Genomic DNA, 19,383 nt, shown 5'->3' with positions numbered 1-19,383 from the left:
GAGAAATTAAAGCCATTCTCTATTGCTCTCTCTAAAAAAAAAAAAAAAAAAAAACCACAAACAAACAAAAAGAAAAAACAAATCTGAAGCTTTTCTTTCTGGTGTGCTCAGATCCTTATTGGAAAAGTTCCAAGCATGGTGTGTCTATCTAAACAATACCCCCATTCCTGGGGAAACACTGTGCTTTGCTAGCTTAGAAACCTGCACCCCTGGCATCATCAGGATAAAGATTTCTCTCTATTAGAAACAGATTCAGCAATCCTCCTAGTCAAACACCTCAAACCTTTCTCTTGAAACACCAGAGCTATATAAATAAATTAAACTCTACTACTAACTTCACATGCATCTACTCCACAGAGAATTTGACTTTCTGCCGATTTACAGCCTCAGTCCAGCCTAGCAAAACCTCCAGATAAATCTATTTAGCTCTGGAAATGTCAAGTCTTTTCTAACACAGCATATGGAAGGAACAGTTAAGTTATTAACCACCTTCTATTCTTTGCCTTAAACAGACTGTTGTCTTAAACCTGATTCTCTTAATATTCTTCTGGTAAAACTTCTCTGATTTGCTGGTAGTGTCTTTGGCCATTCCCTTTTTGGGAAAAGCTCAGTAAATTAGTACTAACTCATCTAATCTAAATTAGAGACATATGCAATGCAGAAAATCTTAATGTACAAAATACCTCACTCTAAGATCAGTGTCCAAAACTGGTCAGACAGTTTGTCTTATAAATTTTGTTTTCTCTCCACTGATGATAAGGTGATCAAAACAAGCAGCTTGAATATAAATGTTTCAAATGAAACAAAGTAATTCTCACCCTAACAACATGTGAGAAAGAACGGAAACTTTTTTCCAGCAAGAATATATGTAAGGAGCAAGGGGAAAACATGAAAAACTAGGTTCCCTTCAATCTTCACATTAGTTGGAGTAGGGAGACAAGATCAAGGACAACCTCCAGTCTTTAGGTGGTTTCATATTAAAATAAACATCATTTCAAGCAGCAAGGAATTCTGTTTGAATCATCCAACTCCTGCACAAAAAGGTCCTTCCAGGGTGGCTGCGAGCCCTTTCAGTTTGGGAGGTAGTGCCTCTTGCTTCTGTCCCAGCCTTGCAGTTGCTCTGGATACACACACATGCCCCTTTTGCTCTCATTTCTGCACTCAGAGCAGCAGTAGAGCATCTCCTAACTGCCTGCAGTCCTGTCAGTTTGTAACACTCAGTGAGAGAAGCAGCTGGCCAGCATCCATCTCCCTCATTCCCTACACATGTCACAGAACTGCTAAGAAGTAATTTGTCTGGTGGCAATTATCCACATCTTAATAGACCAGAATTATCCTATCCTCATTCCACGTGTGTGTGACACCTGAGGGGGAAACTTTGCCTTAATCATAATTTATCCTTCCTGAAGATGTTGTGATGGAAGATAATCTGGGCCTAAGGAAACCTGCCCCATCTAAGGAGAGGTGGAAGTGCCTAAAGCTAAACCTTTCCTCTCTTAAGACTCCTTTGAAAGGACAGGGACCTGAGAGAATTTGTCAGAGGTAGGGGGGACTTACAATACAGGGGTGAACAGAGCAAAGGAGACAAGTGATACTTCCTTTTCAGGGCTCAGGTATACTCTGCTTTGCTTTCTGGTTTCTGTGGTAACTAAAGCATCCTAAAAAAGTGGCAGCAACTCCAGAATCCCTTCTAAAAACTCCAGATATTATTTCAGAGTTATAATTACTAATCCTTGAAGCTATTCACGTTAATGAATAATTACCAGATTACTGGACAGCCCTTTACCATGTCATGCTTCTGAGAAACATATTTCTATTAACACAAGAAATTTCACATCTCTGTAACACAAACTAAAATGAATTTACCTTTCTTCTACTATTTCACGAAGTCCTAGCTATAGCATTTATATACCATGCCCCTTTAAAAGCATACCACAGCAAAAACCTGTGTTTATGTATCAGGTTTTGTAAAAAAAAGGATCCAAAATACTTCTATAAGCTTTTATAGCTCTTGCTGAGGGGCTCAACATTCTGGCAGAGATAAATTCAGTAATTGCTATCACCAAATTCAGCCTTGTGAAAAAAAGCATTCATGAAGAAAAATGGCTAAATGCACAGGCTCATGAATCATGGATGAATCAGTTCTCATGGCTGATCTTCAAAAATCTAAGGAGCAAACATGAGTCATGCCATCAAGAGAAGATTCATACCTGTCCATCACACAGATTGAATACACCAGATGCTTTCTCCAAACATCTGAAACACCAATAAGTGAAATCCTGTCTTCACTGTGTTCTGAAGCCTATTCTATGAATCTAGAAAGGTTAAAGATTCTCCTTTCATGATCCCTCAACAAAGAAGAATTTGGGAGGGAATATATGATAGGGTCCTAAGCAACATATATATTAGCATATCAAATTGGCTTTGGGATTGTTTCTTTAAAGAGGGTAGCCAAAAAGATTACAAAACATTACAACAAAGAAGTGGGAAATAGGCACAGGAATAGGAGATCATAATAATAATAATAATCCTTCAAATAATTCATTTAAGAGCTAGAAAGAAAACCTTGATATTCTGTGTGGAACTGGACTGTGTCTTCCAGAATCCATACATGTGTGAAGCTAATACAGCCTAGACCAAAAATTGTTTCAGGTTTCCTCACCCTTACCCAAGGGTGAGGAAACCGGTTGAAAGCCTGAGACCTTCTGAATTAGAATTTATCACTTTCTCTTCCTGATGAAAGCCTGAGACCTTCTGAATTAGAATTTATCACTTTCTTTGATACTTCATCCATACTAGCCAATGTTCTGAGCCCTCAGGAGAGTTCCAAAACCTCTATGTGCCACTCATGTTGAGTTCTTTGAAAATGCAAGATGTCCTCTTGCTCATAAGCAATTAAAACTACATGTATTGTTGAGGATGACATCTCACCAACACTTCACAGAGTAGCATTAAATTATTCCCAACTTTATCAGAAAAAACAACATGAATGTTTACTCACACTCTTTGACTTGCTTAATATCAGTGACTCAGACTAAAGAATAAGCTGCTGTATTTAACATCCCTCAGGTTTTTCAGCAGGTGTGTTGAGTTACCAAATCCATTAACATACACTTTTTAACCTTAAACTCTGTGATATTCCATTCACTTTTTAAGTGCATCTTAAGTGGGAATGCAAATATCCCTTTCCCACCACCACAGATTGTCCTAGCTTTTTGGTTTTGGAATATCTCACAAACATTCCCTCACTTCTTGAATGTGGCAAATCCAGGAAATATGAACCAAGAAAATGTTCTTCCATAATTAATCCCTAGGCCAACAAGAACCCCCTCAGGCTGACACTCCCCCTCAGTGCTACCCATCAAGGTCATCCCCAGCTTTTGCCTGTACTCATCCACAACTAAATTTTTTTAAAGAAGTTTTAAAACTACAAGCAAAAACACAAATGCAAAGCACACTATTATTAAGGTAAGACAAATTTCTTTTCAATTGTCCAACCATTCCGTTTCTTAAATAACAGCAATTGAAGTCTTAGCTTGGAATGCCACTCAACCCTGATAAACTGATGTTCCTTCAACCCCGATGAAAAAAATAAAAATTGGAAAACATTCCAAGCAAAAATAAATTAACATTAGATAGTTACCAAATGTACCTGGTGCAGGTGCCTGGCACTGGCAGCAGGATGGTGACAGAGGGAGCTCTGTGAGGGGATGGTGGAGGGCCCTGAGGAGGAATGGCAGGGGGCCCTGTGAGGGGATGGTGTGCGGGGACAGCTCTGTGAGGGGATGGTGTGCGGGGACAGCTCTGTGAGGGGATGGTGTGCGGGGACAGCTCTGTGAGGGGATGGTGTGCGGGGGACAGCTCTGTGAGGGGATGGTCTGCGGGGGGACAGCTCTGTGAGGGGATGGTGTGCGGGGGACAGCTCTGTGAGGGGATGGTGTGCGGGGGGACAGCTCTGTGAGGGGATGGTGTGCGGGGGACAGCTCTGTGAGGGGATGGTGTGCGGGGGACAGCTCTGTGAGGGGATGGTGTGCGGGGGGGACAGCTCTGTGAGGGGATGGTGTGCGGGGGGACAGCTCTGTGAGGGGATGGTGTGCGGGGACAGCTCTGTGAGGGGATGGTGTGCGGGGGACAGCTCTGTGAGGGGATGGTGTGTGGGGGACAGCTCTGTGAGGGGATGGTGTGCGGGGACAGCTCTGTGAGGGGATGGTGTGCGGGGGACAGCTCTGTGAGGGGATAGGGGGGGAAGGGGTCCCTTGAGGGGAGCCTGTGCTGGAGTGGGCTGGGCACCCCCATTGGGGCATGAGGGGATGGGGTGGGATGAAAGGCTGAAGGTGAACTTGGGCAGGGGTAGAAGGAACACCTGGTAGGTTTTGCCTGTGTTTATTACCATCATCCAAACCCTTTTTAATTAGCAATAAATAATTTTCTCCAAGCCAAGCCCATTTGGTCTGTTTTGATTTCCCTGTCATTATCTCACCCCATGAGCTTTCCTCACTTTGTGTGCTCTCCCTGCCCTGTGAAGACAGAGGTAGGTTCCAGTCTCTAAAATTCCTTCTTAACTCTATTTGATTTCCTCTTCAGCTCCTCCTATTACAGACTTCCACTCTGCTCTTCCCAATAGCTCACTTTATCCAAGCACAGCCATGTTCCCATGTGCATTAACCATTCCTATTTCCTAGCAGGACCAAAACATGTTCGTGACACTTGCCATCTTTAACTGCAGCAGGCAAAGGCTTTCTGCACAATAAATTCAGCTCATTGTAAGAAAATACACAACTGGAATATACAATATGGTCCGTTATGACCAAAACCAATACATGCTGCTGAAATCTCACAACATTCAGAAACATAAAAGTAGCAAATAATTTGTTTTGCTTTGCACAGCGAAGTTAAGTCTCCATACATAGAAAGAAATACTTTTGAGATTAGGTGTTTTGCAGTTTTTTTTTTACAGTTTTTCAGCACATGAAAACACAGGATGCCTGGAACAGTCACACTAACATGCACTTCTTTCAAGCTTGGGCTTTATCCTCACAATTACCTCTCTGTTTACTTCAACCTTTTTAAAAGCCAAGATTTCAAATGTAGAGAGAAGTGTATACTCACTGTAGTACTGGCAAATCTGAAGTAATCATTTTTGCAGCACTCTTGGAAGTAAGAGCTACATAGAACTTCTTCTCAAAGTTATTATAAGACAACTACTTGGAAACCTCTTTCAAGAAAAGAATGACAAAGTCCAGTCTGCAAGAGAGAGAAAAAAAATTTTAGATGTGACTCCAAAATAGTAATACATTGAATAAAACATGCTGTCAACAAAAAAGGTCAATTTTAAAGTAGCATCACTATTAAACCACAAGAACTTTAGAATGGATGACCCCAAAATAGCTTAATCATATTCTTGCATTCAGTACTGCATTTCTGTTCAGGTAACTAAAAATAAAATAAATAATAATTAAATAATAAATGTTCTGCATTACCTTCCATACTTCTTTACCACATAAATGTGTGTTTAAATGGCACTACATCTATTCAATCAGACTCTCTGGCTCACAGCTTTGTGTGACTCAATTTCACAAAATAGAAGCTGTGCAAGGGTCTAAGTGCAGCAGGAGGTAATTTAACTTAATGAAACTGAAGTTGTAAATTTAAATAATAAAGTAGACTGCATCTGTGGTGTCACTACACCCACTAGTAACATTTCTCTACCCAAAAGACTAACCAAGGAGTTGACTAATGGCAGCAGATGTGACTTTACCATTAAAAAATATCACAATGTGACAGATTCAATAATCCTCACTGTAATAAAACATAGAACTGCCATCCTAGTCTTCTAGAAAAAGCAAGTTCTGGAGAAATGAAGTAGATTTGTTTCAGTCTCCCTTTTATAGGTCCTGGGCTAAGATGAAGAGCTGCATGGAGCACTGCAGTTCAGCAATGGCAAGGAATACCAAGTACTCAACTGTGTGTTCTTTAAACACAGGATATGTTCAATCTCTTTTATTTAAATATTAATTTCCTCTCGATGGGCATTTTTTTCCTGTGCACTAGCAGCTTTGCACAAGGCTGGAGGAAAATCCAGCCAGGAAGAGGTAACGTAAACTGCACCAACAAACCAGAACTGCATATAAAGTATAACTTCCATCCTACTACACACACATCAGTGTTTATTTACCACCTGAGAGAATGAAGACTTTTTTTGCCTCTTCATATTACAGTTCCTGTTAGACTCACAGTTGCATACAACTAGTTCCTCCAGTACCTACTACTTTGTGCTACCAATAGTTTTACTTACAGTGCCTTATCATGAAATTTACATTTTTTACACCATATAATTAGCAAGCCATTTTGTTGCCAAACACATGTTAACAAACAAAAAGTTTGTTAGGAGCTAAAGCCACCACTCCAGCACTAATGGTTTAAAGGGGCCAAGACACCAGGCTGGTGTAAAAGCTCTCCAGTTTCACTATGAGACAAAAGTTAATTCAAGTTCTCCTTGAACAAAAATGTCATATATGCTATTTGTGCTATTTCCATAAGCATTTCTTCATTAAAGACACTGCTCATTGCTGTGTTTTGAAGGATGTGATAGCTCCTAACAGGACAATGACATCCAGTCCACAACATAAAGCAACCACTTCAGGTACTGGTAAGAATTTATCATAAAGAAATAGCATCAAATCAAATTAAGTTCTGAGTTTACTTCCTATATGAAAAAATAAAGGCAATGTTCAGATCTCTGAAATGGAGAAGTTCACTAAAACTGGAACAAGACTGAAGAAAAAAGTATTTTTTTTGTACTCACACACACACACATGCTTATGCTAGCTGGATGTCAAAGGAAACCTATCCATCTTAGACCTTCAGATTATCTAATTCTAGTAGGATTCATGGCAATCTTACTTTCCAGAAAAGCTTTTTAAAGAGGTTCAAGGAAATTTAGGTGTGCTCCAGGTGAGGCATCTTCCACAGACCTTTAATGCATCCTGCACAACTACTATGTGGGATTTCTTTTTTAAATTTTCTTTTTCAACCTAATCACCCTTCCCAACTGCTGGCTGTGCATGCTCAGATGTAATCAGCAGCATTCAGCAGCTCTAGGGAAGTGCTCTCACACACAAGGAAAAGGATACTTGCTCAGAAATAGCTTATTTGAAAAGTAAAGTCCTGACTTAGAAGTATGGAGTGAAGGGTGTAGAGCCAGAAGCAGAAGAGAGGACCAAGGCAACTGGACTCACAGTGCTAGGGGCTGAAAACCTGACACCAGGGAAGTGCAAGGGCCTGTCCTGCTTTCTCCTTGTCCTTATGTTAAACAGCAAACTGCAAAACAGGGCTGGAAGAAGTCACCCATCTGTGGTAAAGTTCAGACTGGACCATCAGAAGGCAACTAAGTTACCCCTCTACACTCTTGCATTAATACAGCCACTGTGTGACAAAATACAAGAACTGATTGACAGCTGTGGAAAATTCATTGATCCTTGTAGACTACACAAATATGAACCTTTGTGTTTTTCTGGTTTTAATAAAAGAAATACCTGTTTCTAAAAGATGAAGTTCTCATAACCAAGAAAATCAAACTCTCCCTCTTTCTCTCCTTCTACCTGAGAATAAAGTCATTGATAAAAAACATCCTGAAAGCTTGAGACACTTTATTTTGTCACCTGTCCTGGAGAACAGAACAGAGGGAGGAATACTTCATACTTCAGCATTTTGAGTTAAACTACAATAAACAATACAGTCCTTTAACATGCAGTTAACTGCTTATTTTAGTTTAGAAAAAAAGTCTGATGTTTTTATTCAATCCCAATTATAAAGACCTTTGTACCTTTGCAGCTTTTTGAACCTGCACCTCTATATTTTAAGATGACATAAATTTATGCTGGTCCAGTTAAAATTACCTATAGAGGAATATAAAGCAGGCAGTAGAAGACACCATTTAGTTCAAACATACAATGGAAAACAAGTAAATGTTTCCTTTTTCTACCTGTTTTTCAAGCATGCACAATAATCAGGGCAGACATGATGACCATTATATAAAACTCCTTTATAAAAAACATATTTTCTAGTAGATTGTTTGGTTTATTATAGGATTTCTTCAATAACAATCTCATAATGAGCTCGGTTTTAAAAAGGCTCTAGGATTTTACAACAATGAATCCAATACATGCATTCCATCAATATTTCCTGTGGTTTTTACTAACACACAAAGCTACCCATATTTTTTGCAGTCCTTAGGTTGTTTGCCTCTCCGGTGCTGAAGTAATCCACCCATTTTAGCCAAAAACCAAACAAATTAAAAGACTGACAATATCCTGACAGAGTCCTTCCAAGCAACTCTCTGATAGCAACAACACCAAATCAAGTTTAATTAACTCTGTTGTAGGCTAGGTACCCACATCTTATAAAGTTGAACCCAAAACTTGAAGAAAATAAAATACTTAATCTAGCAGTTACTACATTATTTCCATTGCCTAGAGGACACAAAACAAAAGATTGCAGGCATTAAGCTGACTTCTAATACAAAATCCTTTCCTTGTTGTCACCTTATCCTTTCCAAGTGCAAAATACATTCAAACAACAGCTCACACAAATGAAGCAATGTCTTCTACAATTAACTGGTCATGCCTTTACCCCCTTCCTTCACTTCCCATTTCCAATGACCCTGCTCTCTCCCTCGGGGCTCCCTGTTGGAGTACATGATGGTGTGTGTCACGCTCCTGCACAGCACCAGAAAACAAGACATGGAAAACACTAGTTTTTCCTGCTTTAGAGACAAGATTTGTCCCCTCAGTATTCTTGCCCAAAGCCTGCACCTGACCATTAGGAAAAAGCATCAGCACAAACAACAATCCTGCACTCTACACCCAGGCAGAGCTTCCAGCAAACAGGTGAGACAGAAGAGAGGATGAGATGCAGGCAGATCAATTCTAGCCTTCACTGCTTTGTCCAATGTCTTGGGCACACCACAGAAACCTCTCCTGCCCAGCTACCCATCTGCAATGTGAAAATAGTATCTAGAAACTGCAAACATGAATTCTAAATCCTGCAGAAATAGAACAATCATCATCAGGAACTAACCTTGTAACAAATTTACCAAATGCCGTGATGTGTTCTGCATCACTCAGGAATTTTTGTTTGCTCTGGATTTAATATTCTATAAGCATAAGCTTTACTTCTGCTAAAGGTTTGGAACTTGAAACATATGAATTCACATTAACCCTACAGCCACTTGATCAAGAGCCAAATTAGATCACCACTCCCAGCTCTGATTCTGAAAGCACATAGCATCATTTAAGGCCAAAGAAAGCATAATGCTCATTCAGCCCATCTTTAAAACAATTTCATTGAAGTTCTGTGCACAATATATATTGCACTCTTATCACATTCTAATAAGTACTTGAACCAATATTGAAAGCCCAAGTGATAGAAAAATTATCACTGAGCACTAGTGAGTTCCTCAGTACTTATGGTGCACAGCAAGCTCTCCATGTGGTCTGCAGCATTCCTAATCCAGTCAAACCATGACAGAAGGAAATATCAGCATCAACTAGGCTAGAACAGCATGGCCATGCTTCATTTCCTACACCCATCAAAATCATCCTGGATATATTAGTAGTAGTACCCCACATGCCTCTCCAGTTCTTGTTAGCCATTCCAGTACAACCTGCAGTTCCCAGCCTGCAGAGGCACGTCAGTGTCAAACCCAAAACCCTGGGAGAGCTGTTGGACACACCAGATGCTTGTGCTGCCATTCAGAGGAACCTGGGCGTACTGGAGTACTGGACACACAGGGATCATGTGAAGTTCAATAAAGTACAACCAAGAACCACACAGTGAAGACCTGCCCACACAAGTGGAGTATTTAGCAGATGTTTATTATCATTGACTTAAGTTTTTTTTCCCTTCCATTCTTCACAGGTATCACCAGACATTTTACCCATACCTGTGGGATCAAAAACTACTTTGTGGCAACCATTAGCTGTCCATTTAAATTGCCTTCAATTGCAGTTGTCTCCTCAGTTGCACCAACATGCAGAACTGACTCTACAGGCAAAACAGCTGTTGCTGCTTCCTCTCACCAAATGCTTTCAGCCTAGACAGGTCCTGCCCAGTCAGCCAGAAAAATCATCTGAAGTGTCACATCATAGCACATGAAATTATTCTGTGCTGCTCGACATTCCAAATGCAAGACCTCACACTGAAAGGCTGCACAAATCCCTTCTTCCAGAGCTGGGAATAAAATCCTTACGTGACAAAAACATCCAAGCCATGCTATCACATTTCTATACTTAGTTCTCTGTCTCTAAAAATGTGTGAGCTGCCAAAACCAATCAGTTTTTCTGTATCTTCTGCTACCATTTCCAGAAGGTAGCAGCTAATTCCTGTACTGTGCAGGTCTGTGTTAAGGCACCAACACCAAGATCACACAGGAAAGCTGATACAATCTTTTAACCATGGCTACAGTAGCATAATTAATTTAAATGTCACACATCACTCAGACAATTGTTTGATCTCCAGTGTTTAGTCTGATAGTTTTTCAATATATTTCATATACTGCTTGCTTCTAATGCCTAGGATGGCTTATACTAAAAATACTGATCAATGCTTCACGAAAACAATTGCTGTAGATCTGGCTTGCTCAAGAACAGAAATGTTATCATTTCAATTTTTCATTGTAATTTTTTTCAATAAGTGTAGATTTGACACTTATGAAATATGAAAACAAGCTTGCTTTCCCTTTGTTATTCTTACAGACTCTTCAGACATAACTGCTCCTTCTTCTGTGGACACTCTGAGACACTTGACCTGATTTTCTGCAGCACTGAGCATTCATAACTGTTGCTGAGATCAGCAGGGGCTACGGGTACTCCACCACTCATAGGGCAAATAATTATGAGCTGATTGCAAAGACTAAGAGTTAGGGCACTAAGTTCTAATGTTAGTCCAATATCTGGATGATTAAGGCCTAAATTAACACTTGCTCCTTCCCATCTGTCCACCAGGATAACATCAGACACCTACCAGCCTCATGCCTACCTGCTCTGAACACAAAATACACAGAATAAAAAGGGCTCTACTAAGTTACTTCTACTGTCCTCAGGCGGTGAGAATGAATAGATGGACCAGTGAAGCCTTCTGTTTCTCTGCACTTGTATTTCCAAAACTTAGGAGTCTTGAGAAGATAAACTCAATTGCCTTTTTAAGATGACACAAGAGCACTGAGAATCATAAAAAAAGCCCACGTAACAAGTTTTAAGTTGAGAGCGATTTTGATTACTGTATAAACTGGAGAGTCAAGTCATCCTCCAAACAAAAGCCTGAACAATCAATAAAAACTTGCAAAAGACTGAATAATGAAAGGGACAGTATAAAGTATAAAGGGACAGTGTAAGTGTGAGTTAGAGAGACAATTAAAGTTATCAAGTTATAACTAAAGTTATATCAAGTTATAATTAAACTCTTCCTCCAAAAAGGACCATCCTGATCAGCTGATGCTCACTCAGCTCACAAAAATGACCAGAAGCTACTCGAGGTTTGGCACAGTTGATTTTAGTGGGCCAAGCCAATGTTCCAGGAGGGTCTAACACACCTGGGTTCAGGAAAGCAACAGGAGGTACAACTGGACACAGCCCGGACTCAAGAGGATGACTTCTTTTCCCATATGCAAAAACTGCTGCAAAAGCAATGGAGAGGGACAGTAAAGAGTATTGCACAGTGGGAAGACACAAGCTGTGGGTGTGTGCTGCAGCCAGGACAACTCAGGTAGGACACATACAAAGCAGGCAAAGACCAGTGGAGCTCTCCAATAGTTTGTTCAATCAAATGCGAATTACCCACCACCGAATTCTTTTGCTTTTCCCAAGTAAATGGGTCAAGTTTGTCAGGTGAAACAGGGAAAGTCTGTGGTGAAAGCTTATTCTGAGGAGCTTGAAACAGCTGGGAAAAACCAGACATGGCTTTTGGGACACAACCTGCTTTAGGTCTGAAAACATGGCACAACCAGAGCTGGGCCTGCCGGAGGGAAAGGCTGGGGACAAGGCCAAATCTCCATACCCCTTCCTACCCCTGCCTCTTCTAATGTTTCTGGGACTTTCACCTTCAGTCAAACACCTGTGACTATAATTAAAACTAAATCCAGTGATGAAAATCACATTCAGGCACTGCAGCGAGTGCTCATTCCTAGAAAATAATCCACATTTAGAGGAAGGCAGGAATCCCTGGTAGAGTCAGACATGTAGAGGGCCACAGAGGCTGTTGATATTCGTCTCTGCGCAGCACAAAGCACAGCAGGCCAGGAGCTCACACTGTCTGCAGGCACACCAGAAGCACTGTTAATAGATTTTTATGCTACCTCAGAAAAGTGTTTACTCATCTGTAATTTTTCTCAGCAGTGGACATCTGGTGTTCTATTATTCATTGCATCTGGAAAATTGCCAACAATAAAACCAATTTTCACAAAAAGGAAGCAAAGCCTGACATGAAGAATGCTGGAATAAAGGAAAAAACTCTCAGAATGGTTCACTTTTTTGTTCTCTTTGTCTTTTATTTTCTCCTCAGATGGGGGACTCTGAGTAGAAAAGCCAAAAGGAATTGCAGAACATTTTTCCCAGATTATAAAAAAACCCAAGCATTTTTAATTCACATATAAATTAAAAACTCTGGCAAATGACTGATTCTGGTACTCATTTGAACATATGGGGGAAGTGCACAAAGGCAAGATGAAAATAAGGTCACTGAAATACTAACTTGGCTGCTAAGAGAAAGGATATTTAATGGTTAATATAGAGACTTGTATATATCAAGTAGAAGAAAATGTAGGACCACTCTAACATGTATTATTCCACCAATTTGCTCATAGGCAACTGTAATAGTCTCCTCAAAAGAACACAAACACATAATGGTTCTTCAAAGGAAGGAGGTGGTGCTGAGGACTTTGTTAAAACATTCCCACCTCAAAACTGATCCCTCAGGAAGCCAATGTCTCACACTCTGAGCTTTGGAGGAACAGCTCCACCAACTCCTTCATTGCCAGACCTGTCAAGATCCACAGCCTTGCACAGATGTCCCGATCCAAGATGCTCAAACAGCAAAGATTTCTGGGCATTACCTCAGAGTGACTGAGGCACTGAAAGCCACTCCTCAGTATTCACATCTACCCCAGAGATAAGCCTCACAAAGTTTTAGGCTAAGAGTCTTTCAATGCTATCAGTTCAGGAACTGGAAGATCCTGGTGCACCAGTTTTCCCAAGGCCAGAGAATTCAGCACTGCTCCAATGACAAAACCCCGTGGATTCCTGTACTACTGCCTAACAACAGGTTGGAGGCTCAGCTTAACCCTCAGCCTGATGCAGCTAAGTGGTTTCTGTTCCACTACAGCTCCTTATTCACTCCAATATCATCTTTCTGCACACAGGAGGGTATGTGGATATTTTAAAATGAAGTACTTCATGTTTCAAGCTGCTCAGAAGTGATGTTGCATTTAAAGAAGGGATTAGTAAATATCCAATAAGCATTTTATAAGGAGCATAATGCTATCTCTCTGCAGTGAGGCAGTCAAAATACCCTTGCTTTTAGTAACCATTTTTACTAGCATTAAGTGGACAGGGGTTCCACTGATGGTTTTCATTTAAGCAGGAATAAATTTCAACAGGAAATATAGGAAAGCTGTTTTTCTTCCCCTGTTAATTATTTTTAGCCCAAGTAACTCTGTAAATGATTTTTTTTTTAATTCCCATTGTTTTAGCATAAAAGAGACTTCTCAAAAGAGATCCTGGTAGCACAGATTTCTTGACTCTTGGGACTCTCGACAGAGTATACAGATGTTCCAGAGAGAGGGAGCAATTTCTATATCCTTCCCATACTCACTAGTCAGAGAACCTGAATTATAAACACCTGAAAAGCTCCTCCTTAAAAAGTTTGTGAAAACTGAACAAGAGCCAAAAAAAAAAACCAACAAAACCAGAGCAGAGGTAGACCATAAAAGACTAGGTTATCAAAAAAAGATCATTATATATATAGATACAAAAATCACAGGATTAACTTCTATTTCCCAACCCCAACAACTTCTTGACATAATTCAACCTGATATCAAACCAGACACCCTCCACCTACATCTTGCACCACAACAATCCCTGTTCTGAGCCAATCCACAATTTGCAGCCTTTCAGGCAAAAAACCACCCAAGCCCTAAATCTTACCATGCCCCAAAGACCAAGGAAAAAGCTGTGAGAATCCCAAACCTTGTCAATAGCAAAACAAGCAGGAAACTCTAACTTGGTTCTTCTCCATTAAAATTTGTTACAAATTCTCCTCCCAGTAATGAATCAACAGTATTCTCCTCTACCAGGAATTTTCTTATCTGTTCCCCAAGACCAAAGGGCTGTGCAGGCTGTTAATCCAAGGACACCAGATGGGGAAAAACCCCATCAGAACACATTAGAGTATTCTCTTCTTCACCACTCAGTGAGCTGGTTACAAGAGAAACTACACTGCATCTATAAACTACACTATTTAAATCATCACTCTATCAAAGCATCATGTCCACAAACTCACTAAGTCAGATCATCAGTTTCCCATTGACCACATTTTGCCTTAAGAACTTAAAAGAACAGTAACTCCAGAATCAACATGCTGCTAAATTGCCCAAATCCATCCTAACCTGACACTGCCCCAGTCTAAAGGCAGTGGACAAGACCCATAAACAGGCTGAAATCCTCATGGAGTTGTTTCAACAACGCTTGTAAACGTACAACCAAGCCTACACTTCTGAAACACAGAGGTGGCATGTACTTTTCCTCTGAAAACTCACACACTTTCAAAGCCATCCCATGTGTGACACCAAGCACCTCTATCAGACTGTTCCCAAAGCCTACACTGAGACTGGCTTCCTGTCCACAGGCCAACACCTCCTGTCACAAAGCCAACAGAGTGAAACTCAAACAAGCCATAAAGTGGAGGCAGTGCCCCAAGAGCCTGGGCGTGTGCTGGGAGTGCTCAGCACTGCACTGAGCCAAGAGAACCTTCCCAAAGACTGCCTCACACAAAAACCTACCAGCACTGCTGAACAAACCTCACCAATGGTATGTCCTCCATTAGTACACATGGCACAGCTTTTGACCTGTAGCAGCAGGTCAGTCAAATCCTTCACTGTAAGCATATGTTAAAAAATGTCTTCTCATCCATCTTAAAACAACCTGACCACCACAGCAAAGTGTGAGGAAAAGCACATTTTTTCAATGGACACACACAACTATGCTGGAGCAAGAAATAAAAAGCCTTGCAAGTATGTTTCCCAGGTGACCTCATACTGCAATCAAAATTCAAATCTAATCCAGAGGCTAACACAATTCCCCAAAGCCCAATGGCTTCCCCAACACAACACAGGTGAACAGCAAGAGGATAAGCAGCAAACAAGGAAATTATTTGCTAGAAGAACACTTCCCAGAACAAAATCATTCCACTCCTAAGTTCTCACTCCCAGTCTGAAACACTGAGGGAGGTGCACAGCTGGAAAATAAAGTTTCCCATTCATTTTAAATAACTGACTCAAAAGGGAATGTGGCTTTATCCCACATTAGTTTCCTCCACCCCTATAACTCATCTCTCTGCCCTACAGGCAATACCTCCCCACACCTCAGCAGAGCTCACAGCAATGAATTGCTTTCTACCTGTACTGAGCTTCAGGATTGTGGCTTTATTTCAGTCTAAAGCAGTGTGATCCAGAAGCTTGCCTACTTTTTCACAGCATTATCAATTGACCTAAAAATACATTACCTGTACCTACAAGCCTTTCTTGATTGAGACATGAGGGGGATTTATTTTAGCTCAGTGAATAATCCTGAAAAAAAGTTTTTATCATTCAGAAATTAATTCTGGTTAGTCAAAAACCCTAGAGGGGGCAGAACTGCTTGCTCTTTGCTGTTTAAAAATGGAGGTGTAGAGCACAAAGACACAGGTGAGCTGTGGATTTACTGCAGTGCAGCATCACCAAAATGGGCTTTGCAAACTGCATTGACCACACAACACCTCATTTCCCACCATCTTCCTCACTGTCCTTTGAGTGTTTTACCTCCTGACTCAATACAAATACTTTACTTTGAAGGCATGGTGACAACTCAAACATCAAAGCTATCACTAATGTATTTGGATACTCTAAACTGCAAACACTGATGATTTCTTTTATAACTGTATCTTGCATTGCTTACACAAATGCAGGAACACCTCTTTTTATTTCTGAAGAGTTATTTGACAAGCAGATGACAAAAAGTGGAATTAGTGTGACAGTGTCTGAGCAGGCATCATTCCTTTTTGTACTCCCAACTTTAAAACTTTCTCCTGGTAACAGTGACAGCAGTCCTTCCCCCTAGACAAAGAAGAATTTTTTGATCTGGGAAATATTTACTAAAACAATTCATTGGACTGCAGTTTGCAGCCTAATGAAATAGCTTAGCTAAAGCTTAGCCAAAATGGACCACTTAAAAAGAGATACAGGATCTTGCCTCCCTTGGAAAGGCTGCCAGCAGACGAAGACTGCTCCATGATGTTGATAATGACACTATCCACAGCTCCAGTATGAACTGCCAGAGTGCTTTATTTTTCTAAAGATACCCAAACAGAGAGGGAACCCTGTGGTACTGGAAAACTGGAACATGGGCTCTGCCAGCAACCTAAACCCTTCACCCTCCCATAGGAAATAATTAAGGTACCAAACCTCTTCCCCACCTGAACCCCAGATAGCCAACCTTGACTCTGAATTGAGGAAAGAACCCAAGGATTAATTACCAGAAGAAATTCAGAGTAGCTGCAGAGAGCTACCTCACAGGTAACAGATGAAACCAAGAGCCACAAACCAACATCTCTGAGGGACCCAAGAATGGCAAAAATGGATCCTGAGGCTATCCTGATACAACCAAAACTTGTTTAGAAATGTGCAGAGGGCTTAGAGGCATCTGCCTGGTTTGTGTCTGTGCAAGGCCAAAGCTCCATTCAGGACAGAGTGGTGAGGTTACTGTCAGTGCTCAGAGCACAGTCTTCAACATCTGGAACTTAAGAACTGTTACTCACAGAATTCTCTGCTAAGCTACAGTGATGGTCTCCAACAGTACCAGCCTCCTGCTTACACACACAGCCTTACAAATCTCTTCCCTGGGAACAACAGACTAAGACAAAAGAAAAAGATTAACAGGTGAGAAAAGAACCTCCTGCCTAGAAGAGAATCATCTTCTACCATCAAATATAAGACACTGGAAATAGAAAAAGTACAATTCTCTCAGCACTGCTGGTAAGACTGAGTGAAACTTAACAGAAACTATGGAAAAGAGAAGCTGAGGCTCTCTAGTGAGGGGGGAAACTCCAGCAGCTGATCCACACAAGAGGATATTTCTCCCTGTAAGACCCCCTGGCTTTTGTTTTTTCAGAGAAGAGAACAGACCACACAGCTTCAAATGTTGAAGAATTTGCAAATACTTTCTTCTGTACCTCAGAAAAACAGGCAGAGGACTTTCAGTATCTTACACAGCTACATAAAATGAAAATACATCGAGTAACTGATATTTGAAACTGTCAGGCTGTAAGAGCAAGAGTGAGAATATTTTGAAGCATTTCCTTAAACAGATTCTCAATTCCCATGAGATTCTCAAGAGCAAATGCTAGCTAAAAATTGTAACCCCAGGAGTTAACTAAGAAACATTGCCTCTAGGAACAATCCTTACAGAAAATACAAGGAAGACACAAGTTTTCATTTCTCTTGTACCTGGTCCTACCTCTATTTCCCTACAAATTATTCAAATAAATGTAAACATTCATCTATAAGCATTGCCTTCACCCTTAAGGCAAAGTTAGAGCAAGCTTTTCCGGAGCACAGTATACACAAGTATATTTAATACAGCATTCAGCTATCATTTGAATACTTTAAAAGTATCAAGGAAGTTTTTAATCCAGGGGTTATACCAACACTTAGCACTTCCACAAATCAAGTTCTCAAAACACAGAGAACATGACTACATATCAAAGAGCAATAATCATTTTTAAAAATCCCAGACCAACATGGAACAGATATTTTCTTTTCCAAGAGGGTTTTGGGATGAGGTTTCATACAATGGTCGAACGAAACTGATTGGTTGCTGTTGTTTAAAATGCAGTCCCTGCTTTTTCCTCCTGCTCCAGACCACATGTCCACATGTTCCTAATTCTACCACATTGATTCAATTGAACATGCACCACAGCTTCTTCATGGCTTTTGCAGAACAAAGGAGGCAACACACAAAGTCCACATTAAACGGTCCACACTATATATAACCTGAGAAAAATCTTTTAGATTACAGTATCATAGTACACTTGCTACACATCACATTATTTTCTTTTATCACCATCTAGAATGTGCTCCCATAAGCCATTCATTTTCTATTAGCTTAAGGCAGTGTTAATTCAAGTCTCAAAATAATGGCCCAGCTATAGGCTGATCACTCTAAAAGAGATATATGAATGCTCTCTAACCAGAGCAGTAAAAATTAAAAAGTAAAGAAAAACCCAGGAGATACTATTAGAGAACTATTTCAGAGAAAAACACAAATGCAAAGAATTTGGGACAAAGTCCTCTGGACAGCACTTTTAGCTAAGTTTCAGAGCAAAGCAGAAAGCAGAGTCAGTAGGAAGGAACATCTGAATGAATGTCTGGGAATGCCAGTCACTACTGTCCACTGCCCTGAACATCAGGCATTGGGACTCCTCCCTCCTATGGCTGTACTGGCACTTGGCTTTCTGCCCATTTGCACAGTCCAGGAAATCATCCAGCAATTTTCAAAACTGTTTTCCAGTTGTTTGTATTTGGACCAGCTCCCTGAATTTGTTCACCCCTTGTTTGCATGAGCACAGGACCAGGGCTAGGGAAGAGATGGGAACAACCAGGAGAGAACAGGACCAGGAGACCTGCACTGGCCTAAACTGCTACAGAAATGCATTGTACCTTGCTGAAAGTGCTTAGAAAAAAGAGGGACCCCCCCAGCCCAGTTTCTCAAAATTCCAGTGTATTCTACAAATGTACTTCAAAAATAGGTGCTAATGCTCAATAAATACAACAGGCTGCTTTTGGATCAATGAGTACGGATTCCTTTCCTAACCAAACTCCAAAGATGGCAAAGAAAAAGCCAAGTCATATTAAGGCCATTTGGAGGCTTTTTAATAATCTTTGCATAAATAGAAAGCATCTAATTATAGCAGATGACAGCCAGTTTCTTGCCAATACGTGTGATATCCTAAGTAAGCATTTTCTCCACAAAATTCTCTTATGCTCTTTTGAGGGGAGAGGACAGGGAGGGGGGAAGGGCTACCTTCTTTCTGACTCCCATTTCTCATTTTTCTACCAGTATTAGTCTGCATTAACAG

General features: G+C 40.6%; 1 protein-coding gene across 1 annotated transcript in view; it reads right to left on the bottom strand.

Annotated features, from left to right (window-relative positions):
- STAG1 (stromal antigen 1) overlaps window positions 1-19,383 on the bottom strand; it is a 153,754-nt gene that overhangs the window by 110,086 nt on the left and 24,285 nt on the right. The window contains 1 exon segment of the mRNA XM_050978174.1: window positions 5,110-5,244. Coding sequence (XP_050834131.1) covers window positions 5,110-5,138 — 29 coding nt within the window. The 5' untranslated portion in view covers window positions 5,139-5,244.

This window comes from Serinus canaria, chromosome 9 (assembly GCF_022539315.1).
Source record: "Serinus canaria isolate serCan28SL12 chromosome 9, serCan2020, whole genome shotgun sequence".
In the NCBI taxonomy this organism is placed as follows: Eukaryota; Metazoa; Chordata; class Aves; order Passeriformes; family Fringillidae; genus Serinus; species Serinus canaria.
This window is presented reverse-complemented; position numbering and strand designations above follow the sequence as displayed.